Source organism: Scyliorhinus canicula, chromosome 2 (genome assembly GCF_902713615.1).
Source record: "Scyliorhinus canicula chromosome 2, sScyCan1.1, whole genome shotgun sequence".
NCBI classification, from domain to species: Eukaryota; Metazoa; Chordata; class Chondrichthyes; order Carcharhiniformes; family Scyliorhinidae; genus Scyliorhinus; species Scyliorhinus canicula.
In genome coordinates, this window is record NC_052147.1 from 289,401,910 (window position 1) to 289,419,424 (window position 17,515).

General features: G+C 47.0%; 1 protein-coding gene across 1 annotated transcript in view; it reads left to right on the forward strand.

Annotated features, from left to right (window-relative positions):
• The window catches only part of xrcc5 (X-ray repair complementing defective repair in Chinese hamster cells 5), a 333,072-nt gene that overhangs the window by 246,694 nt on the left and 68,863 nt on the right, over positions 1-17,515 (forward strand). Inside the window, exon 15 of the mRNA XM_038790233.1 lies at positions 3,795-3,879. Within this exon, the coding sequence (XP_038646161.1) occupies positions 3,795-3,879 (85 nt within the window). The remainder of the gene's footprint in view (positions 1-3,794; positions 3,880-17,515) is intronic.

A 17,515-nucleotide genomic window follows, 5' to 3' on the forward strand; every position in this document is an offset into this window, starting at 1 on the left:
GAGTTTGTAAGGAGCATCCAGGAGAGTTTTTTAGAGCAGTATGTAAATAGTCCAACTCGGGAAGGGGCCATACTGGACCTGGTATTGGGGAATGATCTCGGCCAGGTGGTTGATGTTTCAGTCGGTGATTACTTTGGGAATAGCGATCACAATTCCGTAAGTTTTAGAATACTCATGGACAAGGACAAGAGGGGTCCGAAAGGAAGAGTACTAAATTGGGGAAAGGCAGAGTATAACAAAATTCGCCAGGAGCTGGGGAATGTGGATTGGGAGCAGCTGTTTAAGGGTAAATCCACATTTGAAATGTGGAAGTCTTTTAAGGAAAGGTTGATTAGAGTGCAGGACAGACATGTCACTGTGAAAATGAAAGATAGAAATGGAAAGATTAGGGAACCATGGATGACGGGTGAAATTGTGAGACTAGCTAAGATGAAAAAGGAAGCATACATTGGATCGAGGCAACTCAAAACTGATGAAGCTTCTGAGGAATATCGGGAAAGTAGGACGAATCTCAAACGCGCAATAAAGAGGGCTAAAAGGGGTCATGAAATATCTTTGGCTAACAGGGTTAAGGAAAATCCCAAAGCATTTTATTCGTATGTAAGGAGCAAGAGGGTAACTAGAGAAAGGATTGGCCCACTTAAAGACAAAAGAGGGAATTTATGCGTGGACTCAGAGGAAATGGGTGAGATTCTGAATGAGTACTTTGCATCGGTATTCACAAAGGAGAGGGTCAAGACGGATGTTGAGGCTCGGGATGGATGTTTAAATACTCTCGGTCAAGTTGTCATACGGAAGGGGGAAATTTTGGGTATTCTAAAAGACATTAAAGTGGACACGTCCCCAGGACCGGATGGGATCTATCCCAGGTTACTGAGGGAAGCGAGGGTCGAAATAGCTGGGGCCTTAACAGATATCTTAGCAGCATCCTTGAGCACGGGTGAGGTCCCGGAGGACTGGAGAATTGCTAATGTTGTCCCTTTGTTTAAGAAGGGTAGCAGGGATAATCCAGGGAATTATAGACCTGTGAGCTTGATGTCAGTGGTAGGCAAACTGTTGGAGAAGATACTGAGGGATAGGATCTATTCACATCCAGAAGAAAATAGACTTATCAGTGATAGGCAGCATGGTTTTGTGCAGGGAAGATCATGTCTTACAATCCTAATAGAATTCTTTGAGGAAGTGACAAAGTTAATTGATGAGGGAAGGACTGTAGATGTTATATACATGGACTTTAGTAAGGCATTTGATAAGGTTTCCCATGGCAGGTTGATGGAAAAGTGAAGTCGTATGGGGTTCAGGGCGTACTAGCTAGATAGATAAAGAACTGGCTGGGCAACAGGAGACAGAGAGTAGTGGTGGAAGGGAGTGTCTCAAAATGGAGAAAGGTGACTAGTGGTGTTCCACAGGGATCCGTGCTCGGACCACTGTTGTTTGTGATCTACATAAATGACCTGGAGGAAGGTATAGGTGGTCTGATTAGCAAGTTTGCAGATGATACTAAGATTGGTGGAGTTGCAGATAGCGAGGAGGACTGTCAGAGAATACAACAAAATATAGATAGATTGGAGAGTTGGGCAGAGAAATGGCAGATGGAGTTCAATCCAGGCAAATGCGAGGTGATGCATTTTGGAAGATCAAATTCAAGAGCGGACTATATGGTCAATGGGTCTTGGGGAAAATTGATGTCCAGAGAGATCTGGGAGTTCAGGTCCATTGCACCCTGAAGGTGGCAACGCAGGTTGATAGAGTGGTCAAGAAGGCATACAGCATGCTTGCCTTCATCGAACGGGGTATTGAGTACAAGAGTTGGCAGGTCATGTTACAGTTGTATAGGACTTTGGTTCGGCCACATTTGGAATACTGCATGCAGTTCTGGTCGCCACATTACCAGAAGGATGTGGATGCTTTAGAGAGGGTGCAGAGGAAGTTCACCAGGATGTTGCCTGGTATGGAGGGTGCTAGCTATTAAGAAAGGTTGAGTAGATTAGGATTGTTTTTGTTGGAAAGACGGAGGTTGAGGAGGGACCTGATTGAGGTCTACAAAATTATGAGAGGTATGGACAGGGTGGATAGCAACAAGCTGTTCCCAAGAGTGGGGGTGTCAGTTACAAGGGGTCACGATTTCAAGGTGAGAGGGGGAAAGTTTAAGGGAGATGTGCGTGGAAAGTTTTTTACGCAGAGGGTGGTGGGTGCCTGGAACGCTTTACCAGCGGAGGTGGTAGAGGCGGGCACAATAGCATCATTTAAGAAGCATCTAGACAGGTATATGAATGTGCGGGAACAGAGGGAAGTAGACCTTGGAAAATAGGCCACAGGTTTAGATAAAGGATGTGGATCGGCGCAGGCTGGGAGGGCCGAAGGGCCTGTTCCTGTGCTGTAATTTTCTTTGTTCTTTGATATTACTCTGAAAGAGTTGGGAGGAAAAAATCACTTCCAACTCCAGAGTAACTACATAAATATCCAGCATCGCACAGGATACCCCATGCACATGACCACCCAACAAATCCCCACCCCCACTCTTTCCTGTCTCTTCCTCCCACCCATCTTCCTCCTGGTCTTCCCCCACCCCATGACCCTTTCCCTCCCCGTCTCCCAGCTCGTGCGGTAAAAAGGGCATTCCTTTCTTCCCTGTGCCCTAGTTACTCTGCGGCGAAACAGCCGGGGGCATGCTGCGCTGCTGTTATCTCACCCAGCCTGAGCAAGGAAGGTTGGCTAGACAGAGGCTTTGGAATTTCAGCTAGGGGAAGTCTATCCAGAGCGGCAATCTGCTGGTGATTGCCACACTCTATTTCTCTCTCCACAGATGTTACCAGGCCTGTTGAGTGTGACCAACATTTGCTGCTTTTATCATGTTTCTTTACCTGTTCAATTGCTAACACTTTTGCTTTGTACCATCATCCTTCCTTTCACTCTGTCACAGAACTTTCCTTTCATTCATCCGTTCGACTTTAACCCTTTCCCGTTTCTGTACCATCTCCAATCCAGATGAAAAATCATTTAAACCTCTGTTTCTCTCCACAGGTGCTTCTTGATCTGCTGAACTTTCACATATTTATGTTTTGTTGTACATATTTCCAACATCTACAGTATTTTGTTTCAGAATCAACACTCCAGCTTTGAGGCACAAGTTGCAAGTTTTTAGGTGTCCAGATCACCAACAGCCTGTCCTGGTCCCCCTATGCCGACACTATAGTTAAGAAAGCCCACCAACGACTCTACTTCCTCAGAAGACTAAGGCAATTTGGCATGTCGGCTACGACTCTCACCAACTTATACAGATGCACCATAGAAAACATTCCTTCTGGTTGTATCACAGCTTGGTATGGAGCCTGCTCTGCCCAAGACTGCAGGAAACTACAAAAGGTTGTGAATGTAGCCCAGTCCATCACACAAACCAGCCTCCCATCCATTGACTCTATCTACAATTCCCGCTGCCTCGGAAAGGCAGCCAGCATAATTACAGCGCCCTAGACATACTCTCTTCCACCTTCTTTCATCAGGAAAAAGATACAAAAGTTTGAGGTCACTTACCAACCGACTCAAGAACAGCTTCTTCCTTGCTGCCATCAGACTCTTTAATGGACCTACCTCGTATTAAGTTGATCTTTTCTCAACATCTCAGTTATGACTCCAACATTATATTCTGGAGCCCCTCCTTCCTTCCCTATGTCCAGGATGTTTTGTCTGTACAGCATGCAAGAAACAATATTTTTCACTGTATACTAATATATGTGACAATAATAAATCAAATAAATCAAAAGATCTAATTATTGTGTTTAATTCTCCCTTAGTGATGCAGAGGAGCTGAACGCAAAGCGAGCAAGGTCTGATGAAGATTTCAATATCGGTTTGCTGGCTGAGGGAAATGTGACTTCTGTGAGTACTGGATTTGTTGATTGACTCCTTTAGTCTGACTGTTGTGATCAATATCTGATTACATTCACATTGCTACCGTACATCAAGGTTTGATCATTTTATCTCCTCTATTTAACTCTTGATAACTAAATGCAAGCTTGAACAGGATGTGACTTTTCCAGTTGTGGCAATTTGATGTAGAGCTAATCCCAGCTGTGTAGTGGAGGGTAGTCTAGATATTGCCCCACTTTTGCCTGCAAGAGGGAGTACTGTGCAGCTTTACTGTAAGATTGGGAAGGTGTGAAATGCAATCAGTATGCTTAGCCAGGGAGAGTGCAGGTCACCAGGCCATTCATCTTCTCGGGCAGATCCTAGTTAGTGTTTAACTAACTTGCTGCGGGTATTTTAGATAGAGAAATACAGCACAGAACAGGCCCTTCGGCCCACGATGTTGTGCCGAACTTTTGTCCTAGGTTAATCATAGAATTTTGGACACTAAGGGCAATTTTTCATGGCCAATCCACCCAACCTGCACATCTTTGGACTGTGGGAGGAAACCGGAGTACCCGGAGGAAACCCACGCACACACAGGGAGGATGTGCAGACTCCACACAAACAGTGACCCAAGTCGAAATCGAACTTGGGACCCTGGAGCTGTGAAGCAATTGTGCTATCCACAATGCTACTGTGCTGGCCTTAAGAAGAAGTTAATCTACACTCCATTATTCTACCGTAATCCATGTACCTATCCAATAGCCGCTTGAAGGTCCCTAACGTTTCCGACTCAACTACTTCCACAGGCAGTGCATTCCATGCCCCCACTACTCTCTGGGTAAAGAACCTACCTCTGACATCCCCTCTATATCTTCCACCATTTATCTTAAATTTATGTCCCCTTGTACTGGTGTGTTCCACCCAGGGAAAAAAGTCTCTGACTGTCTACTCTATCTATTCCCCTGATCATCTTATAAACCTCTATCAAGTCGCCCCTCATCCTTCTCCGTTCTAATGAGAAAAGGCCTAGCACCCTCAACCTTTCCGCGTATGACCTACTCTCCATTCCAGGCAACATCCTGGTAAATCTCCTTTGCACCTTTTCCAAAGCTTCCACATCCTTCCTAAAATGAGGCAACCAGAACTGCACACAGTACTCTAAATGTGGCCTGACCAAGGTTTTGTACAGCTGCATCATCACCTCACGGCTCTTAAATTCAATCCCTCTGCTAATGAACGCTAGCACACCTTCTTCACAGCTCTATCCACTTGAGTGGCAACTTTCAAAGATCTATGAACATAGACCCCAAGATCTCTCTGCTCCTCCACATTGCCAAGAACCCTACCGTTAACCCTGTATTCCGCATTCATATTTGTCCTTCCAAAATGGACAACCTCACACTTTTCAGGGTTAAACTCCATCTGCCACTTCTCAGCCCAGCTCTGCATCCTATCTATGTCTCTTTGAAGCCGACAACAGCCCTCCTCACTATCTACAACTCCACCAATCTTCATATCATCTGCAAATTTACTGACCCACCCTTCAACTCCCTCATCCAAGTCATTAATGAAAATCACAAACAGCAGAGGACCCAGAACTGATCCCTGCGGTACGCCACTGATAACTGGGCTCCAGGCTGAATATTTGCCATCCACCACCACTCTCTGTCTTCTATCAGTTAGCCAGTTTGTTATCCAACTGGCCAAATTTCCCACTATCCCATGCCTCCTTACTTTCTGCACAAGCCTACAATGGGGAACCTTATCAAATGCCTTACTAAAATCCATGTACACTACATCCACTGCTTTACCTTCATCCACATGCTTGGTCACCTCCTCAAAGAAGTCAATAAGACTTGTAAGGCAAGATCTACCCCTCACAAATCCGTGCTGACTATCCCAAATCAAGCAGTGCCTTTCCAGATGCTCAGAAATCCTATCCCTCAGTACCCTTTCCATTACTTTGCCCACCACCGAAGTAAGACGAACTGGCCTGTAATTCCCAGGGTTATCCCTATTCCCTTTTTTGAACAGGGGCACGACATTCGCCACTCTCCAATCCTCTGGTACCACCCCTGTTGACAGCGAGGACGAAAAGATCATTGCCAACGGCTCTGCAATTTCATTTCTTGCTTCCCATAGAATCCTTGGCTATATCCCGTCAGACCCGGGGGACTTGTCTAACCTCAAGTTTTTCAAAACGCGCAACACATCTTCCTTCCTGACAAGTATCTCCTCGAGCTTATCAGTCTGTTTCACACTGTCCTCTCCAACAATATGTCCCCTCTCGTTTGTAAATACTGAAGAAAAATACTTGTTCAAGACCTCTCCTATCTCTTCAGACTCAATACACAATCTCCCGCTACTGTCCTTGATCGGACCTACCCTCGCTCTAGTCATTCTCATATTTCTCACATATGTGTAAAAGGCCTTGGGGTTTTCCTTGATCCTACCTGCCAAAGATTTTTCATGCCCTCTCTTAGCTCTCCTAATCCCTTTCTTCAGTTCCCTCCAGCGCCCTGTCTGAACCTTGTTTCTTCAGCCTTACACAAGTCTCCTTCTTCCTCTTAACAAGACATTCAACCTCTCTTGTCAACCATGGTTCCCTCACTCGACCATCTCTTCCCTGCCTGACAGGGACATACCTGTTCCTTGAACAAGTTCCACATTTCACTTGTGTCCTTCCCCGACAGCCTATGTTCCCAACTTCTGCACTTCAATTCTTGTCTGACAGCATTGTATTTACCCTTCCCCCAATTATAAACCTTGCCCTGTTGCACGCACCTATCCCTCTCCATAACTAAAGCGAAAGTCACAGAATTGTGGTCACTACCTCCAAAATGCTCCCCAACTAACAAATCTATCACCTGCCCTGGTTCATTACCAAGTACTAAATCCAATATGGCCTCCCCTCTGGTCGGACAATCTACATACTGTGTTAGAAAAGCTTCCTGGACACACTGCACAAACACTACCCCATCCAAACTATTTGATCTAAAGAGTTTCCACTCAATGTTTGGGAAGTTGAAGTCACCCATGACTACTACCCTGTGACTTCTGCACCTTTCCAAAATCTGTTTCCCAATCTGTTCCTCCACATCTCTGCTGCTATTGGGGGGCCTATAGAAAACTTCCAACAAGGTGACTGCTCCTTTCCTATTTCTGACTTCAACCCATATTACCTCAGTAGGCAGATCCCCCTCGAACTGCCTTTCTGCAGCTGTTATACTATCTCTAATTAACAATGCCACCCCCCCCCCCCCACCTCTTTTACCATCCTCCCTAATCTTGTTGAAACATCTATAACCAGGGACCTCCAACAACCATTTCTGCCCCTCTTCTATCCAAGTTTCCGTGATGGCCACCACATCGTAGTCCCAATTACTGATCCATGTCTTAAGTTCACCCACCTTATTCCTGATGCTTCTTGCATTAAAGTTTACACACTTCAACCCATCTCCTTGCCTGCAAGTACTCTCCTTTGTCAGTATTACCTTCCCCACTGCATCACTACGTGCTTTGGCGTCCTGAATATCATCTTCCTTAGTTGCTGGACTACAAATCCGGTTCCCATTCCCCTGCCAAATTAGTTTAAACCCTCCCGAAGAGTACTAGAAAACCTCCCCCCCCAGGATATTGGTGCCCCTCTGGTTCAGATGCAACCCGTCCTGCTTGTAGAGGTCCCACCTTCCCCAGAATGTGCTCCAATTATCCAAATACCTGAAGCCCTCCCTCCTACACCATTCCTGCAGCCACGTGTTCAACTGCACTTTCTCCCTATTCCTAGCCTCGCTATCAAGTGGCACCAGCAACAAACCAGAGATGACAATTCTGTCTGTCCTGGCCTTTAACTTCCAGCCTAACTCCCTAAACTTGTTTATTACCTCCACACCCTTTTCCCTACCTACGTCGTTGGTATCAATGTGCGCCCCGACTTCTGGCTGATCACCCTCCCCCTTCAGGATCCTGAAGACACGATCCGAGACATCCCTGGCCCTGGCACCCGGGAGGCAACATACCTTTCGGGAGTCTCGCTCGCGACCACAGAATCTCCTATCTATCCCCCTAACCATTGAATCTCCTATTACTATTGCTTTTCTATGCTCCCCCCTTCCCTTCTGAGCCCCAGAGCCAGACTCAGTGCCAGAGACCTGGCCGCTAGGGCCTTCCCCCGGTAGGTCATCCCCCCCAACAGCATCCAAAACGGTATACTTGTTTTGAAGGGGAATGGCCATGAGGGATCCCTGCACTGTCTGCCTGTTAGTTTTGTTTCCCCTGACTGTAACCCAGCTACTCTTGTCCAGTACCTTTGGTGTGGCTACCTCCCTGTAACTCTTCTCGATAACCCCCTCTGCCTCCCGGATGATCCGAAGTTCATCCAGCTCCAGCTCCTTAACACGGTCTCTGAGGAGTTGGAGTTGGGTGCACTTCCCGCAGGTATAGTCAGCGGGGACCCGGGTTAACACTGCTTGGTTAGCACTGCTGTCTCACAGTGCCAGGGACCCTGTTAACACTGCTGTCTCACAGAGCCAGGGACCCGGGTTAACACTGCTGTCCTGCAGTGCCAGGGACCCGGGTTAACACTGCTGTCCTGCAGTGCCAGGGACCCGGGTTAACACTGCTGTCTCACAGTGCCAGGGACCCGGGTTAACACTGCTGTCCTGCAGTGCCAGGGACCCGGGTTAACACTGCTGTCTCACAGTGCCAGGCACCTGGGTTAACACTGCTGTCTCACAGTACCAGGGACATGGGTTAACACTGCTGTCTCACAGTGCCAGGGACCCGGGTTAACATTTCTGTCTCACAGTGCCAGGGACCCTGTTAACACTGCTGTCTCACAGTGCCAGGGACCCGGGTTAACACTGCTGTCTCATAGTGCCATGGACCCGGGTTAGCACTGCTGCCTCACAGCACCAGGGATCTGGGTTAACACTGCTGTCTCACAGTGCCAGGGACCCGGGTTAACACTGCTGTCCCGTAGTGCCAGGGACCCGGGTTAACACTGCTGTCTCACAGTGCCAGGCACCTGGGTTAACACTGCTGTCTCACAGTACCAGGGACATGGGTTAACACTGCTGTCTCACAGTGCCAGGCACCTGGGTTAACACTGCTGTCTCACAGTACCAGGGACCCGGGTTAACACTGCTGTCTCACAGTGCCAGGGACCCGGGTTAACATTTCTGTCTCACAGTGCCAGGGACCCTGTTAACACTGCTGTCTCACAGTGCCAGGGACCCGGGTTAACACTGCTGTCTCATAGTGCCATGGACCCGGGTTAGCACTGCTGCCTCACAGCACCAGGGATCTGGGTTAACACTGCTGTCTCACAGTGCCAGGGACCCGGGTTAACACTGCTGTCTCACAGTGCCAGGTACCCGGGTTAACACTGCTTCTCACAGTGCCAGGGACCCGGTGTTAACACCACTGTCTCACAGCGCCAGGGACATGGGTTAACACTGCTGTCTCACAGTGCCAGGGACCCGGTTAACACTGCTGTCTCACAGTGCCAGGGACCCGGGTTAACACTGCTGTCTCACAGTGCCAGGTGCCCGGGTTAGCACTGTTGTCTCACAATACCAGGGACCCGGGTTAACACTGCCGTCTCACACTGCCAGGGACCCAGGTTAACACTGCTGTCTCACAGTGCCAGGGACCCGGGTTAACACTGCTGTCTCACTGTACCAGGGACCCGGGTTAACACTGCTGCCTCACAGGGCCAGGGACCCGGGTTAACACTGCTGTCTCACACTGCCAGGGACCCAGGATAACACTGCTGTCTCACAGTGCCAGGGACCCGGGGTTAACACTGCTGTCTCACAGTACCAGGGACCCGGATTAACACTGCTGTCTCACAGTGCCAAGGACATAGGTTAACACTGCTGTCTCACACTGCCAGGGTCCCAGGATAACACTGCTGTCTCACAGTGCCAGGGACCCGGGTTAACACTGCTGTCTCACAGTGCCAGGGACCCGGGTTAACACTGCTGTCTCACAGCGCCAGGGACCCGGGTTAACACTGCTGTCTCACAGTGCCAGGGACCAGGGTTCAATTCTGGCCTTGGGTGACTGTGTGGAGTCTGCGCTGTCTCCCTGTGTCTGCATGACAACGAGATGCTCTGGTTTCCTCCCACACTCCAAAGATGTGCTGGTTCGGTGGATTGGGCATCATCAATTGCCCCAAGGTCCAGGGATGTGAAGGTTAGGCGCGGTTATGCGGTTCCAGGGTTGGGGCGGGGTAGATCGTTTAGAGGAGATGTGCGAGGCAGGGTTTTTACGCAGAGTGTGGTGAGTGCCTGGAACACGTTGCCAAGGGAGGTTGTGGAAGCAGATACATTAACGATGTTCAAAAGGCATCTTGACAAACACATGGATAGGATGGGTATAGAGGGATTCGGCACAAGGAAGCGCTGACCGTTTTGGCAAAGGTTGGTATCATTACTGGTTCAGGCTTGGAGGGCCGAAGGGCCTGTTCCTGTGCTGTATTGTTCCTTGTTCTTTGAGTGCGTCTAGGTGGGCTTCTCTTTCAGAAGGTCAGTGCAGACTCAATGGGCCAAATGTCTGACTTCTGCACTGTAGGAATTAGAACAAAGAAAAGTACAGTTACAAGTTTGACAGCACCAGGTTAAACTCCCATCAGGTTTGTTTCAAATCACTAGCTTTCGGAGCACTGCTCCTTCCTCAGGTGAATGAAGAGGTATGTTCCAGAAACATATATATAGACAAAGTCAGAGATGCCAGACAATGCTTGGAATGCGAACAATTGCGGGTAATCAATCATTACAGAGCCAGAGATAGGGGTAACCCCAGGTTAAAGAGAGGTGAATTGTTTCAAGCCAGGACTGTTGAGACAATTCGCACCTCCTTAACCTGGGGTTACGCCTGTCTCTGGATCCCTCATGGCAGACTGGTACAAAAGGTGAAGTCACACGGGATCAGAGGTGAGCTGGCAAGATGGATACAGAACTGGCTAGGTCATAGAAGGCAGAGAGTAGCAATGGAAGGGCGCTTTCTAATTGGAGGGCTGTGACTAGTGGTGTTCTGCAGGGATCAGTGCTGGGACCTTTGCTGTTCGTAGTATATTTAAATGGTTTGAAGGAAAATGTAACTGGTCTGATTAGTAAGTTTGTGGACGACAAGAAAGTTGGTGGAATTGTGGATAGCGATCAGGACTGTCAGAGGATACAGCAGGATTTAGATTGTTTGGAGACTTGTGCGGAGAGATGGCAGATGGAGTTTAATCTGGACAAATGTGAGGTAATGCATTTTGGAACATCGAATGCAGGTAGGGAATATACAGTGAATGGTAGAACCCTCAAGTGTATTGACAGTCAGAGAGATCTAGGTGTACAGGTCCACAGGTCACTGAAAGGGGCAATACAGGTGGAGAAGGTAGTCAAGAAGGCATACGGCATGCTTGCCTTCATTGGCCGGGGCATTGAGTATAAGAATTGGCAAGTCATGTCATGGAGATTGAAACTTGGTAATTTGGTGCAGTGAGGTAAATCAGCAAAGGTAAGTGGAAAATCTAATTCTGCTGTTTTTCAGTTAAAAGTGCAGTGTGGAGCTTAGTGTCTGATTGGTTGAAGCTGCCCCCACCCTAATTGCTGAGAGACAGTTATCTGTCAATCACCTGAGGCCTGTTTCGGGGCACATTGTATTCTTCTCTTTGAAGTTAAGGTATTTTTTGAGTCATCGGTTAGCTGAGGTCTGTATAAAAGACAGACAGACAGCGCACACAGTAAGCGAGCACTTTTACAGGAGGCTCATCCAGAGTGAGACTCATCCAGAGTGAGACTCATCCAGAGTGAGACTCATCCAGAGTGAGACTCATCCAGAGTGGGAGATTGAAACTTGGTAATTTGGTGCAGTGAGGTAATTCGGTCCTGAGTGTGAGGAGGTGTTCTTTAACCCTGGTAAGTGACTGGTAAGTAGTCTCTCTTTTTCTTTTCATTGTCTAATTTATTTATTTTTATTTTGAAATTGTAGTTGTTTAAGTTTACCAAGGGTTTAAGACATGGCAGGAGATCCCAGACCCATGTCATGCTCCTCGTGTGCGATGTGGGAGCTCAGGGACACGTCCACTGTCCCTGGCTCCTTCACGTGCAAGAAGTGTGTTCAGTTGCAGCTCTTGTTAGACCGCTTGACGGCTCTGGAGCTGCGGATGGACTCACTTTGGAGCATCCGCGATGCTGAGGAGGTCGTGGATAGCACGTTTAGCGAGTTGGTCACACCGCAGGTGAAGGTTACTGAGGGAGATAGAAAATGGGTGACCAAAAGAAAGAGCAAGAGTAGGAAGGCAGTGCAGGTGTCCCCTGCGGTCATCTCCCTGCAAAACAGATATACCGCTTTGGATACTGTTGAGGGAGATGGCTCGCCAGGGGAAGGCAGCAGCAGCCAGGTTCATGGCACCGTGGCTGGCTCTGCTGCACAGCAGGGCAGGAAGAAAAATGGCAGGGCTATAGTGATAGGGGACTCGATCGTAAGGGGAATAGACAGGCGGTTCTGTGGACGCAATCGAGACTCCAGGATGGTATGTTGCCTCCCTGGTGCAAGGGTCAAGGATGTCTCGGAGCGGCTGCAGGACATTCTGGGGGGGGAGGGTGAACAGCCAGCTGTCGTGGTGCACATAGGCACCAACGATATAGGTAAAAAACGGGATGAGGTCCTACAAGCGGAATTCAGGGAGTTAGGAATTAAACTAAAAAGTAGGACCTCAAAGGTAGTAATCTCAGGATTGCTACCAGTGCCACGAGCTAGTCAGAGTAGGAATGTCAGGATAGATAGGATGAATGCGTGGCTCGAGAGATGGTGCAAGAGGGAGGGATTCAAATTCCAGGGGCATTGGGACCGGTTCTGGGGGAGGTGGGACCAGTACAAACCGGACGGTCTGCACTTGGGCAGGACTGGAACCGATGTCCTAGGGGGGGTGTTTTCTAGAGCTGTTGGGGAGGGTTTAAACTAATGTGGCAGGGGGATGGGAACCAATGCAGGAAGTTGGAAGGTAGTAAAACAGGGACAGAAACAAAAGGAAGTCAGGGGAAAAGTGCAAGGCAGAGAAGACATAGTCAGAAATCCATAAGGGCGACAGTACAAGGTACAGTGACTGAGGGGAGCACAGTGAATAGGCCCAGTAATAACAAAAGGAATAAAACTGGAGATGTTAAGATTCAAAACAGAGGTAAAAAAACCAACATAAGTGTACTTTACCTGAATGCTCGTAGTATTCGGAATAAAGTAAATGAGTTGGTGGCACAAATCATCGTGAATGACTATGATTTAGTGTTCATTACTGAAACATGGTTAAAGGATGGTCACGACTGGGAGTTAAATATCCGAGGGTATCAAACTATTCGGAAGGACAGAGTGGATGGTAAGGGAGGTGGTGTTGCTCTGTTATTTAAGGATGACATCCGGGCAATAGTAAGGGATGACATCGGTGCTATGGAGGATAAGGTTGAATCCATTTGGGTGGAAATCAGGAATAGTAAGGCGAAAAAGTCACTGATAGGAGTAGTCTATCGGCCACCAAATAGTAACGAGATGGTGGGGCAGGCAATAAACAAAGAAATAACTGATGCATGTAGAAATGGTACAGCAGTTATCATGGGGGATTTTAATCTACATGTCGATTGGTTTAACCAGGTCGGTCAAGGCAACCGTGAGGAGGAGTTTATAGAATGTATCCGCGATAGTTTCCTAGAACAGTATGTAATGGAACCTACGAGGGAACAAGCGGGCCTAGATCTTGTCCTGTGTAATGAGACAGGATTGATTCATGATCTCATAGTTAGGGATCCTCTCGGAAGGAGCGATCACAATATGGTGGAATTTAAAATACAGATGGAGGGTGAGAAAGTAAAATCAAATACTAGGTGGTTTGTGTTTAAACAAAGGAGATTACAAGGGGATGAGAGAAGAACTAGCTAAGGTTGACTGGGAGCTAAGACTTTATGGTGGAACAGTTGAGGAACAGTGGAGAACCTTCCAAGCGATTTTTCACAGTGCTCAGCAAAGGTTTATACCAACAAAAAGGAAGGACGGAAGAAAGAGGGAAAATCGACCGTGGATATCTAAGGAAATAAGGGAGAGTATCAAATTGAAGGAAAAAGCATATAAAGTGGCAAAGATTGCTGGGAGATTAGAGGACTGGGAAATCTTTAGGGGGCAACAGAAAGCTACTAAAAAAGCTATAAAGAAGAGTAAGATAGAGTATGAGAGTAAACTTGCTCAGAATATAAAAACAGACAGTAAAAGATTTTACAAATATATAAGACAAAAAAGAGTGGCTAAGGTAAATATTGGTCCTTTAGAGGATGAGAAGGGAGTTTTAATAATGGGAAATGAGGAAATGGCTGAGGAACTGAACAGGTTTTTTGGGTCGGTCTTCACAGTGGAAGACACAAATAACATGCCAGCGACTGATAGAAATGAGGCTATGACAGGTGAGGACCTTGAGAGGATTGTTATCACTAAGGAGGGAGTGATGGGCAAGCTAATGGGGCTAAAGGTAGACAAGTCTCCTGGCCCTGATGGAATGGATCCCAGAGTGCTAAAAGAGATGGCTAGGGAAATTGCAGATGCACTAGTGATAATTTACCGAAATTCACTAGACTCTGGGGTGGTCCCGGTGGATTGGAAATTAGCAAACGTGACGCCACTGTTTAAAAAAGGAGGTAGGCAGAAAGCAGGAAATTATAGGCCAGTGAGCTTAACTTCGGTAATAGGGAAGATGCTGGAATCTATCATCAAGGAAGAAATAGCGAGGCATCTGGATAGAAATTGTCCCATTGGGCAGACGCAGCATGGGTTCGTAAAAGGCAGGTCTTGCCTAACTAATTTAGTGGAATTTTTTGAGGACATTCCCAGTGCAGTAGATAACGGGGAGCCGATGGATGTGGTATATCTGGATTTCCAGAAAGCCTTTGGCAAGGTGCCACACAAAAGTTTGCTGCATAAGATAAAATGCATGGCATTAAGGGTAAAGTAGAATGGATAGAGGATTGGTTAATTAATAGAAAGCAAAGAGTTGGGATAAATGGGTGTTTCTCTAGTTGGCAATCAGTAGCTAGTGGTGTCCCTCAGGGATCCGTGTTGGGCCCACAATTGTTCACAATTTACATAGATGATTTGGAGTTGGGGACCAAGGGCAATGTGTCCAAGTTTGCAGATGACACTAAGATGAGTGGTAAAGCGAAAAGTGCAGAGGATACTGGAAGTCTGCAGAGGGATTTGGATAGGTTAAGTGAATGTGCTCGGGTCTGGCAGATGGAATACAATGTTGACAAATGTGAGGTTATCCATTTTGGTAGGAATAACAGCAAACGGGATTATTATTTAAACGATAAAATATTAAAGCATGCCGCTGTTCAGAGAGACTTGGGTGTGCTAGTGCATGAGTCACAGAAGGTTGGTTTACAAGTGCAACAGGTGATTAAGAAGGCAAATGGAATTTTGTCCTTCATTGCTAGAGGGATGGAGTTTAAGACTAGGGAGGTTATGTTGCAATTGTATAAGGTGTTTGTGCGGCCACACCTGGAGTATTGTGTTCAGTTTTGGTCTCCTTACTTGAGAAAGGACGAACTGGCGCTGGAGGGTGTGCAGAGGAGATTCACTAGGTTAATCCCAGAGCTGAAGGGATTGGATTATGAGGAGAGGTTGAGTAGACTGGGACTGTACTCGTTGGAATTTAGAAGGATGAGGGGGGATCTTATAGAAACATTTAAAATTATGAAGGGAATAGATAGGATAGATGTGGGCAGGTTGTTTCCACTGGCGGGTGACAGCAGAACTAGGGGGCATAGCCTCAAAATAAGGGGAAGTAGATTTAGGACTGAGTTTAGGAGGAACTTCTTCACCCAAAGGGTTGTGAATCTATGGAATTCCTTGCCCAGTGAAGCAGTTGAGGCTCCTTCATTACATGTTTTTAAGGTAAAGATAGATAGTTTTTTGAAGAATAAAGGGATTAAGGGTTATGGTGTTTGGGCCGGAAAGTGGAGCTGAGTCCACAAAAGATCAGCCATGATCTAATTGAATGGCGGAGCAGGCTCGAGGGGCCAGATGGCCTACTCCTGCTCCTAGTTCTTATGTTCTTATGTTCTTATGTTGCAGCTGTATAGAACATTAATTAGGCCATGCTTGGAGTATAGTGTTCAATTCTGGTTGCCACACTACCAGAAGGATGTGGAGGCTTTAGAGAGGGTGCAGAAGAGATTTACCAGGATGTTGCCTGGTACGGAGGGCATTAGCTCTGAGCGGAGGTTGAATAAACTCGGTTTGTTCTCACTGGAATGATGGAGGTTGAGGGGCGACCTGATAGAAGTCTACAAAATTATGAGGGGTATAGACAGAGTGGATAGTCAGAGGCTTTACCCCAGGATAGAGGGGTCAATATTAGGGGGTTTAGAGGAGATGTACGAGGCAAGTTTTTTTACACAGAGGGTAGTGGGTGCCTGGAACTCGCTGCCGGAGGAGGTGGTGGAAGCAGGGACGATAGTGACATTTAAGCGGCATCTTGACAAATACATGAATAGGATGGGAATAGAGGGATACGGACCCCGGAAGTGTAGAAGATTTTAGTTTAGACGGGCAGCATGGTCGGCACAGGCTTGGAGGGCCGAAGGGCCTGTTCCTGTGCTGTACTTTTCTTTGTTCTTTGTGCTAATTCTGGGGCCACTTCCTTAAGTACTCTGGGATGAAGATTATCAGGCCCTGGAGATTTGTCCACCTTCAATCCCATTAATTTCCCCCAAACCATTTCTTTACTAATACTAATCTCCTTCAGCTCCTCACTGAAACTTAGGTTTCTCAGAACCTCCGGTACATTATTCATGTCTTCCTTTGTAAGACAGAAGCAAAGTACTATTTAGTTCTTCAGCCATTTCTTTGTTCCCTGTTATGAATTCCCCCGTTTCTGACTGTAAAACTAAATTAGTTTTTATTAATCGTTTTCTCTTTCCATACCTATGTTATAGTCGGTTTTTATGTTCCCCGCTAGATTACGTTCAAATTGTATTTCCCCTTCTTAATCAATCTCTTGGTCTGCCTGTGCTGAATTTTAAACTGTTCCCAATCCTCAGCTCTATTGCTTTTTCTTGCTAATTTGAATGCCTCTTCTTTGAATCTAATACTCTCTCTAATTTCCCTTGTAAGTCATGGTTTGGCCACTTCCCTTTCTACTCTTGTGCCAAATAGGAACAAACAACTTTTGGAGTTCAATGCCTGCCATTGCCTGTCCACTGTCATCTCATAGACAATGTACAGCACAGAAGGAGGCCATTCGGCCCATCTTGTCCATGCCAACCTGAGGACATCTAGGTGCCCTATCTAATCCCCACTTTCCTGAACCCAGCCCACAGCCCTGTAGTTTACAGGACTTAAGGTGCAGGTCGAGGTACTTTTTAAACGAGTTTAGGGTCTTTGCCTCCACCACCAGCTTGGGCAGCGAATTCCAGACTCCCACTACCCTCTGCGTAAAAACGTTCTTCCTCATGTCCCCTCTCTGCACCTTTTGCCTCTTATCTTGAATCCATGTCTCTAGTTCTAGAATTCTCCGCCAGGGGAAACAATTTGATCCTGTCCACTCTATCTCTTCCCCTCATCATTCTGAGCACCTCTATTAAGTCACCCCTCGGCCTTCTTTGTTCCAAGGCAAATAACCCCAACC